Source organism: Haplochromis burtoni, unplaced genomic scaffold (genome assembly GCF_018398535.1).
Source record: "Haplochromis burtoni strain Fernald_Lab_line unplaced genomic scaffold, NCSU_Asbu1 Contig_54, whole genome shotgun sequence".
Taxonomy (NCBI): Eukaryota; Metazoa; Chordata; class Actinopteri; order Cichliformes; family Cichlidae; genus Haplochromis; species Haplochromis burtoni.
This window is the reverse complement of record NW_024582415.1, coordinates 1,869,371-1,883,724: the sequence shown is the minus strand read 5'-3', so window position 1 is coordinate 1,883,724 and position 14,354 is coordinate 1,869,371. Positions and strand designations below refer to the sequence as shown.

At 38.7% G+C, this 14,354-nt stretch overlaps 1 protein-coding gene across 2 annotated transcripts; it reads right to left on the bottom strand.

Annotated features, from left to right (window-relative positions):
- Positions 1-1,102: 1,102 nt before the first annotated feature.
- Positions 1,103-14,113, bottom strand: si:dkey-164f24.2 (calphotin). 2 transcript variants are annotated; one of them, XM_042220748.1, is made up of 12 exons: positions 13,833-14,113; positions 11,088-11,519; positions 5,751-5,798; positions 4,724-4,768; positions 4,162-4,551; positions 3,884-3,916; positions 3,682-3,732; positions 3,455-3,559; positions 2,512-2,610; positions 2,286-2,399; positions 2,044-2,143; positions 1,103-1,944 (listed from the first exon to the last, which is right to left on the bottom strand). In XM_042220748.1, the coding sequence occupies exons 1-11, from the start codon at positions 13,875-13,877 to the stop codon at positions 2,081-2,083; spliced, it is 1,425 nt and encodes a 474-aa protein (XP_042076682.1). In that variant the 5' UTR covers positions 13,878-14,113; the 3' UTR covers positions 1,103-1,944; positions 2,044-2,080. The 2 variants fall into 2 exon arrangements, with proteins under 2 accessions (XP_042076682.1, XP_005924576.1); XM_005924514.2 differs by having other exon boundaries at positions 4,162-4,536; positions 13,833-14,111.
- Positions 14,114-14,354: the final 241 nt, after the last annotated feature.

Sequence of the window (14,354 nt, the reverse complement as noted above, 5' to 3'; positions counted from 1 at the left end):
TTTTTTTTTTTTTTTTTTTTTCTTAAAACAACTTTTCAAATTTTTGCTTCTGTTTTCCATTTTGAAATTTTGTTACCATTCAAACAAGGGGGCCAGCAAAATGAAAAGAGGTAAAAGTTATTTTGATGCTTGAAGTTTACTTGAGTCTCTCATCCACAATATGACATAACAGTATAAAGAGTGTTGATGGCAAAAAAAACAAAACTACACATCGCATCAGCAGTGTGCTGTACCAAATTACATCCTACTAATATGAATGTAGATTTCATTGCAAAAACAAAAAAATTAAAATCATTTTGACCTGAGGCAAATATTTGGTTGTTTTCTTTCTTTTTTGGTGGGGTAAGCGGAGCCTTCACATTCAGAACCAAATAGTCTTCTAAATTAGGAAAAGCTCATAAGTAACTTTAATTAGGCCTGTTTGTTTTGGGGGGTTTTGCCTTTTCTCAGTGTAGTGGCATTACTACTGTCTTTGGAATAATAGGTCAAGGATTCAAATCCTGCCCAGGGCATGCATCCAGGATGGAGCTCCAGGAAACACAAGTGAAAGATATTTAACTGAAGCCAGGATTTTATCCTGTTGGAAGAAGCCAACAACAGAAGATAGAAGAAGGGATCCAGGCACGATGGATCCATTGTTTATGCCAGATTTTACATGTTGCAGCAGAAATTGAGATTCAGCAAACCAGGAAGTGTTTTTTCCAATCTTCTGCTATCCAGTTTTGGTGACTGTAACCTGTTTCCTGTTCTTATTTGAGTTACTGTTGCCATAATAAAAAGACGTGCAGCTCAGGTTGAAGTAGCTTGCAGACTTCATGCTATTTATTGCAAATATTCTTTCACATCTTCTGGCCCAAATGCAATTTCTGAAGCTTTAGTCCCTCTATTATTTGTCTTTTTCAGCTGCACTCCCAAGAGATAAAACAAAACAAAACAAAACAGAGTTTTACTAATAATTTTCTGGAGAAAACAGGCATAAAGTTCTTTAACAATCACAAAATAAAACCCTGTACAGACGTTTCATTTTTGGAAGATTTTAAAATTGAAGTTCTTGTCAGTCCAGCACTGACTGATTCTCTGATAATAAAGTAAAATGCAGACATCCCAATCAGGTACAGCTTTATTTCAAAGTTTAGGTATGCCCATCAGCAGCCCAACAGCAACCCAATTACATTTCCCCTCCACAACACAGACTTCAACATGAAACTGTAGCACATCATGTTGTCTAAATACGATGAATTGCAAATAGGAAAAGGTGAAAAGGAAAAAAAAAAGAATCAAAAACTGACCTCATCCACTCAAAATCTGCCAGTGGCCAGTAAACCTAAAACTTCAGGATGTAGTTTTAGCATCACATTAACCTTAGTGCTGGCCCTTACTTGAGATAGAGACAGTTCAAGGACAGAGAAAAAGCTGTATGTATATATCACATATGGTGGAAAAATACTACTAAGCAGTAAGTCAGTGATTTTGAAACCAGTAACAAAAAACAACACGTTTTGAAAATGGGCCTAAGGAAAAACTGGAGGTGCATTCTTAAATGCTACAGTATTTACATGCATGTGTGGAAGCAGATGTTCTACAGAGATGGAGACATGCTGACAAATATCAGAGCCTGTCCAGTATGATTTGAGAGAATTATCATCTCTGCGGCACTTCTGCTTCCACTGCTAAAACAAAATCATTGTACGTGGTTTTGGGGGTAAATGCTGTATAAAAGGAGCCACAATATGTTTTATTCTTCTGCTCCCTTGAATGCAGACATTTTTTGCATGTTGACATCTGGTTTGATGTTATAACAGAAACCAGGGCAGGAAAAGGCACTTCAAAGTGTGGATGTCTCTTCGATTTCCTGGCAGTCCGGTCTTAAGCCTTAAAAAATGAAAAGGTCAGCTGGGTGCCTCCCTGCAAGCTTCAAGTCCTCCAAAAGAAAAAATGGGGACTCTGAAAGAGACACTGAGTCATTTGAAGATCAGAAAGTAAAAAATAAAATAAAAAGAAATAATAAGAGTCCAGGTTAATGATGTACTTTGAGAGACTTACAAATAAAAATAGATCTTCTGATCTCTGTGATGTGGCTCTAGCCCTCGATAGAGACCTCTGGAACAATGTGTGCATTCAGCGCCGTCTCCACTGGCATCTCCTGTTGATAGTATTGACAAGACAATGTTACTAATAACATCAAGCTATCGCTCATCTCTGAATACCTTAGAAAAGCCATACTGGAAATGTCTCATTTTTAACTCAGTAAATTTACAATGCTCCTTAAAAAAAAAAAGTATTACCACTGAACTGAGCTGCACAGACTCCACAGAGATTTCCATCTGACATTCCACATCACGGATTTCTGACTTTGATGCTTCTGACTGCCTGTCCAGACATTTTGACTCTGCGGCATCCTGTAAAGGAAGAGAGAGAGGAAAAACTAAGGGAAGTTCCCAAAATATATGCTTAAGAAGACAGCGTTCCATACAAAGTTACAGTATGTGAATGTTAAGAAAGTATAATTACCGTGTGTTCTGCAGGTGCAGCAGCAGGTTCAAACTCAGAAGTTGTCACATCCACGGAGTTTGTTTGGGCACTCAAAGTGTCATTCACGGGTAAGATTTCCTAAATGCCACAGAAGAAGGGTATGTTAGATGGCTAAACAAATTGAGCTTCTGAATGAAACACAGTAAAATCCTCCTGCCCATTCCACTGAACAGACTAAAAGAGAAAAATTACTTACAATGAAAATAATGCATCAGGATGGAACCAGCTACCCCAGTAATTTAAAACTCAAGTCCAATACACTCCAACTGGGCACAATTTTAAATAAAGGAAGAAAGCATTCTTGTGACATGGTGTTCAAATGTAACAACAGGAACAACGGCAGTTTTTCTGTTTTTATCATGAACATTATACTGCAGGTTTTTGAGCAACTGCTCATAATAATTAACAAAAAAAACCCAGAATAATTTTAACGTTTAAAAAAAAAAAATCCTTGTATTATAATTTAATGTATCATTTTAACCATATATTTTTATGTTCTTATTCCTTATTTGTTTAATTCTGTAGTCTCAAGTGTGTAGATACGATTTCAAGAAAGACTTAAATCGGACCCTAAATGTCCACAATCTGAAAATCTAATTTCATTACCTGGAACTACACTTAATTTAGCATCACTTTATAATAATACTACTACAGTACATAAGCATTTAAATATTTACTACAAGATACATTTAAACTGCACTCCAGCAATGAGATTGCTACATATGATGGAGAAACATATCCCCACCTTCTTTGCCATAAATAACACCCAGGATTAGTCTATAAATGTTTGCCTTTCCTTCTTGTGTCAGTCACTTGTAAGCCTCCTTTAATTTCAGTTAATTTATTTGACCTGATCAGCCTTCAGTGATTTTCTGAACGGTTCATATGTACACTGGTAAATTCCTGTTTGCTTAGCTGTCACCTGCTGGACAGCAGCAGACTCAGTGGCAACTTCTACTGCCGAGACGGATTCTGTCACAACAAACTCCTCAACTGCTGTGGCATCAATCAGCGTGGCCACAGATTCCTGAATGTCAAAGGAGAACAAGATAAGAGAGAAAACTGTTCTTGTAAAATAATTAAAATAATGGTTTTTAGCATATGAGCAGTACATTTCTGTATTGAGGATTACATTTAAAATCTTTTTACCTCTTTGGGTTTAGCCTCTTGTGCTGTAACCTCAGGGCTGGTGTCAGGTACCTTGTGAAACACAGGTGCTGATGTCATTGCTATGTCATATATGGAGATTGTACTTTTTTTTCCATGCAAAAGCTGCCAAATAATCTAAAACACAAGTAATAAGGGAATTTCTACTTTACTTTTTTATCGACAGAGAGGGAAAAATACTCACTGCAGCCACCTCCACAGAATCAACAGGAGTGTGCTGATGTAAACAAACAAAAAAACAAATAGGACAGAGTGTATCTTTAATCTTTGCTATTGAATTTTGGAAAAAAAAATACCTTACCCTTGTGATCGTTTGTTCTGCTAATGACAAACCTTTCATTAATATATAGGACACATGCTATACAAACAGAAGATGGCTGCAAAATGTGAAAAAGTCAATGTATTCTTGTAAAAACTAAAAACACAAAAAGAGAAGAAGAAAGTATTTTCATCAGGTGTCACCTCTGTTTTTATAGCAGTCTCAGAAGGGACTTCGGGTGTATTCTCCTCTGCCAAAACCTCTTTACCATCTTCAGCAGCTGGGGTTGTAGGACTGACAGCTGCTTCAGTCACTCGTTCGCTCTCAGGTACATCTGTGACAACCTCCACCACTGATTCAGCAACAGTCTCTGTAACCACCTTGCCCAGAGGAGGCTCTGCTTCAGCAGAAACTTGGCCACCGCTAACTGCATCTCCCACTGTTTTTTCAGAGGCTCGTGTCACAGGCTCTGGTACGGCAATATCTTCTGTGGCAGCCACCTCCACTTCGACCTCAGTCACAGCACCTTTCTCTGCCAGGGCCTCAGCTTCTTCCGGTCTCTCACATTTATCCTCTGTCTCCATGTGCAAAATCAACACAGAGCACATTAAAAAACATAAAACACGACACCGGAGAGAAGAAACAGTGACTCTTGTTGTTTTTGTCAGTTTAAAGAGTACAGTTCATACAGAACAAAAGTACATTAAATATACCATCAATTTTGTCGTTATGATGATGCAATTTTAATGTCAAGACATGTTTTACCTCCTGCGTCTCAGTTTTTATGATCGCAGAATCAACTGTGTGAATCTGGAAAGGAACCAAGAAAAGGACACTTAACAGCCAACTTTCATTATGAATGACTGATAACTGAATTAATCAGAACACGGTTAAAGGTTAAATCTATCACATTTATCATAATGTTTATTCCTGCATTTCAAATGAATAGTTACAACTGCAGTGTGTATGATATATAAAAAGCCCGAATAACTGTAATCTTGGGTTGTTTTGATTCCCATTTTCTCATTTCTCAGTTCATTTATATCGTTCGTATATTAAGCTGTTTGCAGATCAATGAAACTGTAAAGAAAAATATGATTCTTTTCTCTGAAAACTTTTGGAGTTCTTGAGCCAGATTGTGATCTGAGTGCTTGCATAAGAGGAAATTGTCCTGAGGGGAAAAGCGTAGCTGCTATTTATTCGATGTGAGGCTTAAGTCACAGGAGTTTTCAACACCTTTCTGTTGAAAGAATTGTTTCTTGTTCAGTGACTGCTGCTATGAACTTGTAAAATATGAGTGGAAACTGTGCGTCAGACTGTTTTTATGCATGCCATCATTTCTGCAACTGTTTAAGAGTCAGCAAAACCAGCACATACACAGATCTATGTGTCTGTAAAATGTAAACTTTGTATTTAATCTATGCATTTTACTTTTTAAACTATAAATTTTTGCAACTAATTAACAAACCCAGTGTGCTTTATTTGTCTATTAAAAGTTGACAGAGCATGTTTGTGTGAAAAATGCCTCCAGGGGGACGTTTAACCTAAGAATTCCATTTCCATGATGTGCCAATTCTTTTAGCTCCCACTGAAGAAAAATGTTCTATAGTATCTACATAAGCAGCTCAAAAATCAAAGTCTAGCTCACTTGTAAATCATCAAGTTCAGCTTTTGTTCAACTGTTACATGATTAGTCTGCTTCTGGCTTAGCCTAAAGATATAACACACTAGTGTTTGGTTTAAATGGAGACAAAAGAGGGTGTATGTGAATAAAAATACACATTTGATTTACCTCAGTTTCAGAGGCAGCAACCACTGAAGCTTCAGATGAGGGTGTGACCTATGAGCACAAGAGGTTAAAGAGTTTATTCACAAGTTAGCAAAACATGAAAATACACATGCTTCATCCAACAAAACAGAGTGTAGATGGAAAAAAGAACATAACCTGAAAAAAGGCACTCTGGGATACGTTAACAAGTATATCAGGCAGTTAAAAATATGTGCCTCTTGTTGCACTGGAGCCAGTATTGACTTTTTAAAGGTCGAGCTTTGGGAGGGGCACACACCCATATGCAGCAGTACTAAAAATGTGCCCAGAGCCAAATAATCTTCTATAAAACGGTTCATGTGGCAGATCTGTAGCTGTGATGGGCCTGAGGATAAACTGCAGCTCGAGTCTTTTCTGTACCCAAAAATGGAAATATTTACCAAAATTAGAAGTGGAATTTGGACTGGCTTTCTAAACAAACACAAACACAAACATACGCACTCCCCTTACACTTTGTGTGAGCATAGCTGTAGCTGGGCAATTACAGGGGTATTACAACCCAATGTCATGAAAAACAGTTATTCCCTCTTTTTGCTTCCCTCTGTATAATCCTGCAACAGAAAACACATTCACATCATGAAATCTGTGTTCTCCCTCAAATCCTTTCAATACAAAACTACTAAAAATGTAAATATTAAAAATGTTTGGTTCCATCTTTTTATTATAAACTACATACTGTGAACATGTTGCCACTGGAAAAACAATCAGATATTTTTAATACTGAAATGTGTTTGAATGATTACATGTTTACCAGAATACAATAAATGTCTTGCAGTTTACACTGATTTGCAACCATTTATTATTCACATCACAATATTGTTATATTACTCATAGGCGCGGTTATTTTCCAGACAATGATTCACCAAACAGCTCACATAGTGATAGAATTCATCCATATTTTTCCATCTTGCAGCCATGCTGCCAATGGCCAGTGGCACACCAACTGTGCAACCAAGTGTGTTGAGCTATAGTGACAATCACAGAGAGCGGCGTATAAATATTTTAAATCTTCATAGTCTGACTCAATTATTTAGTCTGTCTTGTGCCAGTTCTTCTTCAATATAGGGCAAAGTCTCCTGCAGGCTGCTAATCAGCAATATGAGTGTTTTTTTGTCCAGAATCACTCAAACTGATGTATTTGGACATTGAGTGACACACGACAACCTGATAACATTCAAAGATATCTTACTACCTCCACGTTTTTCTCCATCCTCCAAGTACTGTCATTTCTTTGACTTAAAAAAAAAATTTCATTAAAAAATAATTTTGTACATTATACAGGGCAAAGTGTATAATTATGTCCTTAAAGAAACAGATGCATGCTCATGAATTCTGAATGTATCTATTGAAAATACAAGGGAACAGGCACTGGTTTTTGGAGGTTGCTATGTTGCCCCGCCCGAAATGGACATCGTGTTTCCTTCTAATTTATATATGTGGCTAGAGACTGGCCACATATGTCGTACGCTAAAGACAGAGGAGAAAAAGAACTCGTATTGGTTTGTGCACCTTCAAGGCTAATTTTAATTCATATTTCTATCTTCAGACTCAAGATATGAAGAATCATACCTATCTTTTACCGCCTTAGAATGGGTCCCCTCCACCAAAGAAGCGACATGATGACCTGCATAAAATGTCACACTTCTTTCTCATCTCAAGCCTCATGTCCTGAACTGGCCAGCACTCAAACGCTCAAAAATGTGCATTTTTATGTGTGCAGATATTATAATTACTTATTGTCAGCAGATTAGATGTGTGACCCTACTGTCTGTCAATAAGCCAGGTAAACAACAACAGCAGCTGGTTGTAGACCAATATTATCCAAGTAATGTCCAACAACAAGTCCAACAATCATAGATCCACTTCAAACAAAATTCCACTAACTGTGGCAAATACAGCAATGCTAATGAACAGAGAAGTTCATGTTCATGCTAACTCACCTCAGAATCATTATCATCAGAGAGGAGTGAGCTTCAAGTCATATCGGACTCCTTTTACAGCCTCCTCCACAGTAAACAGACATAGGAACTGACAGCCTATGCTCACTACAGATGATCTACTGCCAGAGTTGTTTGTCCTACAGTGGCTACCATAGCTAGAATTATGCATTTGAACCGGGAGAGGTAAGAAAACAGAATTCAGATGACTTCAGTCTCCATTTTACTGACATCTAGTTGGGAGATTTTGAACACAGTAACTTTAACATTTTTTTATTTAACTCTGATAGATTATCAACCTAGCCTCTGAGGAAAGAAAGCAGTGGTTGCACAGTGTCTATACACGCCGAACAATTTCTTCCAGCAACAAAACAGGAAGTACTAAATGGATTTGCACAAAGATCAAATTCAACAGTCTTTCTAAATCAATTAGAAATGATTCATAACAGATAATTTTTATTTTTTGGAACTGTGAACTATGCAAAACATCACTAGTGATGGAACGAAAACATGAAGTTAGAATTGAGCATAATAGGTCCATTTACAGGGGATGGGACATTTGTATGTACAATATTTTCTTCATTTTAAAGGTCAAACTACACACATATACAGACACACTTCAAACAGACAAATTTCCTCCCAGCATTGAATTAAATATTCAGTATTCTCCAGCTCTCAGCCCACCCAGCAAAGAATCAATTAGACATGGAACATGTAAAGGTTCAAATCACACGAGTTCATAAGGGATCAAGCTGACACAGAATACTAACAGAAGTGAGGAGAAGCAACATGCAGAAAGGAAAGGAAAGAAAATGAGAAGGAGAATAGAAAAGGCAGAAGAGAATGAGAAATAGTCATAAAGAAAGTGGTGAGAGGCTAGAAAGTGTAGAGGCAGAGCAGATTTATGAGGAAAAGAGGGGTAGCAGATTGGACAGGAGAGGAGTGGAAGAACATAGGAGAGGAAGCAGGTACAAAATGTTCAGCCTACACAGAGGGTGAGTTGCACTGACTGTTGCTTCAGGCCACAAAAATGTAAATGCACTCAGTCAGTCTGTAGAATCCGCTGTGAGTTTATACTTTCTGCTGCCACATCCAGAGGTGGTGGGGCGCCTCTTGGGCCCAAGGGGCACCTGAGTTAAAGCCCCATTAAACCTCTTGGTCAGTCAGCTGACCAACTGTCACCATCTGTGGACTTGTGATGTTACAGATAAAAGTCATAGTTTTAACAGTGCAAGTGAAAAAGTTGTCTGCGAACAAACGTTGATAAATCTCAACAGAATAACTTGCAAATTGTCTCAAAATTTTAAAAAGTTCATAATATAGACATTAAATATTACATTATTAGAATGACAGTCAATGATGATACATTTAAAATTTTGCATAAATGTCCAGTTTTTGTTATCTGACCGTAATCTGGCATGGTGAATGGAAGCAAAGTCCTGAGACAGTGGAAATGACCACAGCACTACAGTATAACTACACAATGGCAGGCAGTCATTCTATAGAGATGTCTGTATGCTGCCTGTAAGGTTCAGTGGGCATAACCCATAGAGGGTTTACAAATAGAACTCCTAACTGAATGGCACAAGTGAAGTGAATAAGATGGACCCACTGGAAAACTGGGAAACAGTGTAACACTGAGTGAAGTCTTAACAAAAGGCCATGCTATAAATACTGTAGCACTGCCTCTGTCCTCTTATTTTAGGCTAGGCACACATGTGAGCATATACATGTACACCATTGGTTGTTGTCTATCCAGACATTTTTTTTAAACTGCTTATCTAACTAGGGTAGAGTAGGGCTGAAATCTAGCCCAGTTAATACTGGGGAAAAGGTTTTGCTCAGTTGCTGGAAGAGAAGCCGCACAGATTTGCATGCATGTGCAATTTACTGACTAAAACAGAACATCCTGTTCACAAAATATGTGCAAGATGGCTACAAGGCACAAAGCTCAACTTACAATTTAAAACTGCAAATAGTAAATTATAGATGAGCTAGAAACAATGTTGAGAAAACATTACTGCATAAAGGAAAACTGCAGAAAAAATTGCAACTATTTAAAATTAACTGACAACAGCCATCCATTTCTTTACAAAGAACACATGATATGCTGTAAGCTTTTTAATTGTATCCACAATCTTCTCTGACTCAAAACCACATTATGTGATGGCAAAGATAAAACGAATGCACACGATGGATGTAACGTTTTAAAGATTTTCTCACAACACGATAGTAACCAAAAACAAGTAACTGATAACAAACTCAATATCTGTGATAACAAATAAGCCTGTTCAAAAAACAACAACAACAAAAAACATGCATGCTCAGGGTCACTATTTTGTTTTAGTGTAGGTGACAATGGCCATTTAAAAAGTTGTTCCCAGTGTTTCAGTCTCTCTCCTACTTTCCACCTTTTTGCTAAATAGAACATGTTGTTCCCTTCGCTTCACTACCTCCAACAATTCCAGCTCCCTTTTCCCATAAGGCCCCAAACACAGCAAATACTATTTGACCTGGCAACATCAGAGAAATAGAGAGAAACCATCTACAAAAACAGCCTGTTTCCATATAATCTCATACAAACAATATGTAATTTTGATCCCAGTGACATTTATTTAAAGGAAGCATTCATTCACCTATGAGTGGACCTCATTCACTCATATGTCCATAGAACTATATTTCTGATGAAACGTGCACACTGGTAAATTTGATTCTTACTGCAACTTACCAGGCTTGTAGAAGATGTTGACAGTTGCTGATTGCTAAAGCCCCATTCACTCAGGCCTAGAGATTGGTCAGCAGCTCCCAGACAACTGCTGGCCTGTAGGGAAATCTGTGTGTTCTGCAACCAGTTGGCAAATGGTTGCTAGCAATGGCAAAGAGGTATATGGTGCTCGACCAAGATTGTTTTAGTCCCTAGCAGATTGTCAAAGCTACTAGCAGTGTGCATGGAAAACGATCACTTGTTTGTAAACTACTCACCAAGCAGTAGTGAAACTAAAAAGTACAACACAACCCATTCACCTTTATAGTTAAAATTTTTAGAATTAGCAACCTCCAGAAATCACTTTCCAGGTCGTTAAACACAAATTTCACCCAAAGTTGCCAGAGGGTCTCGAGGGCTTTGTGACTGAAGCTTAATGTATAATGTCTGATGTTAAAACCAGAAAAGACAAACGATCAATCTTTCCCTAAGGTGGGATAGCTGCAGTAGCTGAGGCAGTGATCCCCATGCCGGGTGAAACATTAGAACTGTTGACTCTGGCATGCGAAATGTTGGAAATATTTGTAGACATGATTTAAGTTTAGATTTCTGCATACAGAGGCACATGGGAGACTTATGGCTGCGATATCTGTTTCTTACCTCAGTTATTGGTTCTGTTTCAGGAATCTTGGGTTCAGGCTCTTGCACTACATTAGCTTCAACTGTAGAGGGCTTCACTGATGGAGTCTCAACAGCTCGTGCTTCTACAGTGACAGGTGTTGGGATTTCAATCTCAGCTGTCACTGGAGTCTGCTCCAACAACACAACCTCAGAGTCTGGTGCCTGTACTTCATCTGGAATGGGCTTTGCAACAGGTTCTGCTTTTGGTTCTAGTTTGCGAGTTTCTACAGTAGGAACAGCAGCAGGAATGGACCGTGAGATCTTTTCTGGAGCAGGAGCTGGAGCTGGAGGTGGAGCTTTAGCCGCTTTTTTTGTGGTTCCTGCAGGGGGTGCACTCACTGCAATCCCCCGGCTGGCTTTCACCGGCGGATTGGCAGCATGTTGTTCTTCAAGTGCTCTTCTCTGGGCTTGCTGCAGGGCAGGAAAGATACAATAACATCTGATTACCGTTCTGATAGTAGTATGAGAGGCATTATTTAAGTTTTTGGGCATACAGTTATCTTAACCCTGACATGTAGTTGGCTCATGATAACATGAACTGATATTTTCTCTCAAAAAAGTGATATTTGGAAAATACAAAGTTTGCGAACATTTGCCTTTCCAAGCAAAACAAAAGTGACACTTCATTTATAATGGCTTCAAAGACATGTTCAGTATGTAAAACAAGATAATAAAAGATAAAAGTGAAATACAAAGAAAGGCAAATGACAGTGTATGAGGTATAGATGTTCTTGAGGCTTTATCGTGTTCAGATACTGATGTTATTGTCACTTTAGCACCCAGGAATACCAGGCATGCCATACCAGCCACGTCCAACATATTTTTCAGCTTTGGACAAAACCCCCTCAGGCTTTGATGGAGGTTTTAGTAGTACAGACCACTAGAGGGAGGGGGAAACTGGGAGTAGACACAGCAAAGCTAGTTAGATAATGGGAGCTAATTAGTTGAATCAGACCGGTCCTGACAGGTTTGGTGAAGCGGGAACGGAAACCGTGCGAGTCAGCAGCACTGATGGGTGCCCCGCAGGCCAGACAGTGGGGCTAATCACATCATAATCAGGTTATAATCAGGTTACAATCACTCCCTGAAAATGCTTTTGTTAGGCTGAAGGCCAGTAAGGTATTCGCAGTGCTGCACCCATGCTGTAAGCCAAAAGCTCATGTGTATGAAAGCGCATATATCTCTGAGTATCTAGCTAGACACAATCAAAACAACTTCTGATTTTTGCCCATAAATCACCTGTAAACATCCCTATGACAAAGTAATACATTGTTTCCAATGATAAAAAGTTTTAACCATATTTCTCAGTCTTTGTGAAACTGACACACATATGCACACATACAAAGGCATATGTGACCTGAGTATCATTCAGCTATATGTCTGAAAGTTCCAAAAACACGTTCGCTTCCTGTGCTCTGATACCCCTGAGGTAAAGCAATGATAAAATTGAATTGTGAATGACTTTAAGGGTCATTTTCATCTGTCACTGCCAGACTGTGGAAGAATGAGAGAGACAGAGTCCACTCTGGCTAAAGTGGGGCAAGACATTCCTTCAGTCAACACATTACCAAATACAGATGTGTGGTGTTCAGAGTCATGCACTGGTCAGCCAGCCAGAAGCTTAAGTTTGGTGGGGGTTAGGGGCAGAGGCAATGAGGAAGGATGCCAGAAGAAGTCTGCACTGAAAAGGCTTACCAGAGCTGGATGACTGGGCTTCAACAGTGTATCAGTGCATGCTTTTATTTTTTAGTTGTTTTTTTATTAATATATATTGTTAATGATTAAACATATGCTAAAGAACAGTATTGGGTTATGGAGTATGGCGTTATGGAGATATGTGTGTGATTTTCTCATTGATCTCCCCCCACACCCACCCCTCCAACACACACACACACACACACACACCTTTTCTGTCACACCCCTTTTCCTCTGGGCACTGAATGTTGAAAAGTTACATGTCTCCAGTCATTCGGCTGAATTAGCGTACAACTGGCAAAGCGAATTCATCATACTGAATTACAAAGAGCAGCACTGTATTGAAGTACTGTGTACTGCACTGCATTGTGTGGCTTACTGTATTTTTGGTCCAGAACATGAAAAACAGGCAAGTGGTCATTTCGTAGTATATTTAAAAAAAATACTAGAAAATGGAACTTATCGCATTTTATGATAAGAAATTCAAGATGTGCATAAACGTTTAGTCTCTATCCGTAACCATTTAACAGAGCGCACCGAGAACATCCATTGCGCACAGGAGCTGAGCACAAAATCAACAATTTCTCTGTCTCTTTCTTCTAATATAGAAACCAGAAGCATGCTCGTCAAAATTAAAAATATGTGTGAAATTTATATGTTATTTATTTAGGTCCAGTTTTGGTACCTTTTTGGTACGGTCTTTTGTCGTTGCCAGATTTTACGCACGGGTTACGAGGCGTCTGAGAGAAGCAACGACAAAGTGGAAATCTGCCAAACAATCACCAAACTGACTTAAGTATAACAAAAATAAAATAATGCGCAAAAAAGGAAAGAAAATGTAAACGAAATTTGTTTTACAATTTAAGCACTCGCTTCATTCATTTTTTCACAGAGGCAAAAACGCGTATTTTACATTTAAATCCATGTTTTTGCAGACCATTATTTTACAGTGAATTGAACAAAGAAATCCCATAATACTCTATACTTAATTTAAGAATAAACGCCTGACGTGCGCATGCCACCACTTACCACCCTTCTCATACGACGCTTGTTCTTCTTTCTCTTGCTGGGCATCTTGGTGCGTGCTGAGGAGAACGAGGGTAAACCAAAGAAATGGAACAAGCAGAGAGGCAGAGTGAACAAAGTGGATGTTTATAAAGCCGACTGTCTTTCTGTTACCTCTGTACCGAACCTATAGGAGGACTTGGATGAAAGATAGGGGCGTGGAGAAAGAAAGAGAGAGGAAAGAGAGAGAGCGCGCGCGCACGAGAGCTCAGTCAGTTGTTTGTATTGCAGTTGGTCTGCCTAGCTGGATGTCGAGTTCTGTTATGTAACCACTCCATCAAAGCAGAGAGAGAGAGAGGTGCGAGGTTGTGCGGTGCCACACCCCCTCCTCTCGATTTGTTAGAAATACTTTGACGCAAATGGGAACACCGACGCACTTGATCTATAGTTTTCTGTCCTGTGAGACTTTTAATGTGTCGCTTCTGGAACAGAACATAAACATAAAAAGAACATAAAACACGCAATCATTATAACCTAAAAGCCATA

Bases quoted from the DNA above. Each gene is read 5' to 3' on its own strand.
- si:dkey-164f24.2 (XM_042220748.1), bottom strand. From the start codon at position 13,877: ATGCCCAGCAAGAGAAAGAAGAACAAGCGTCGTATGAGAAGGGTG. The intron at 3,733-3,883 runs GTGAGTATTTTT...GTGTTTCACAAG, and splicing joins ATTCTGTGGAGGTGGCTGCA to GTACCTGACACCAGCCCTGA. The intron at 3,560-3,681 runs GTAAAAAGATTT...TTTGACATTCAG, and splicing joins AAGAGGCTAAACCCAAAGAG to GAATCTGTGGCCACGCTGAT.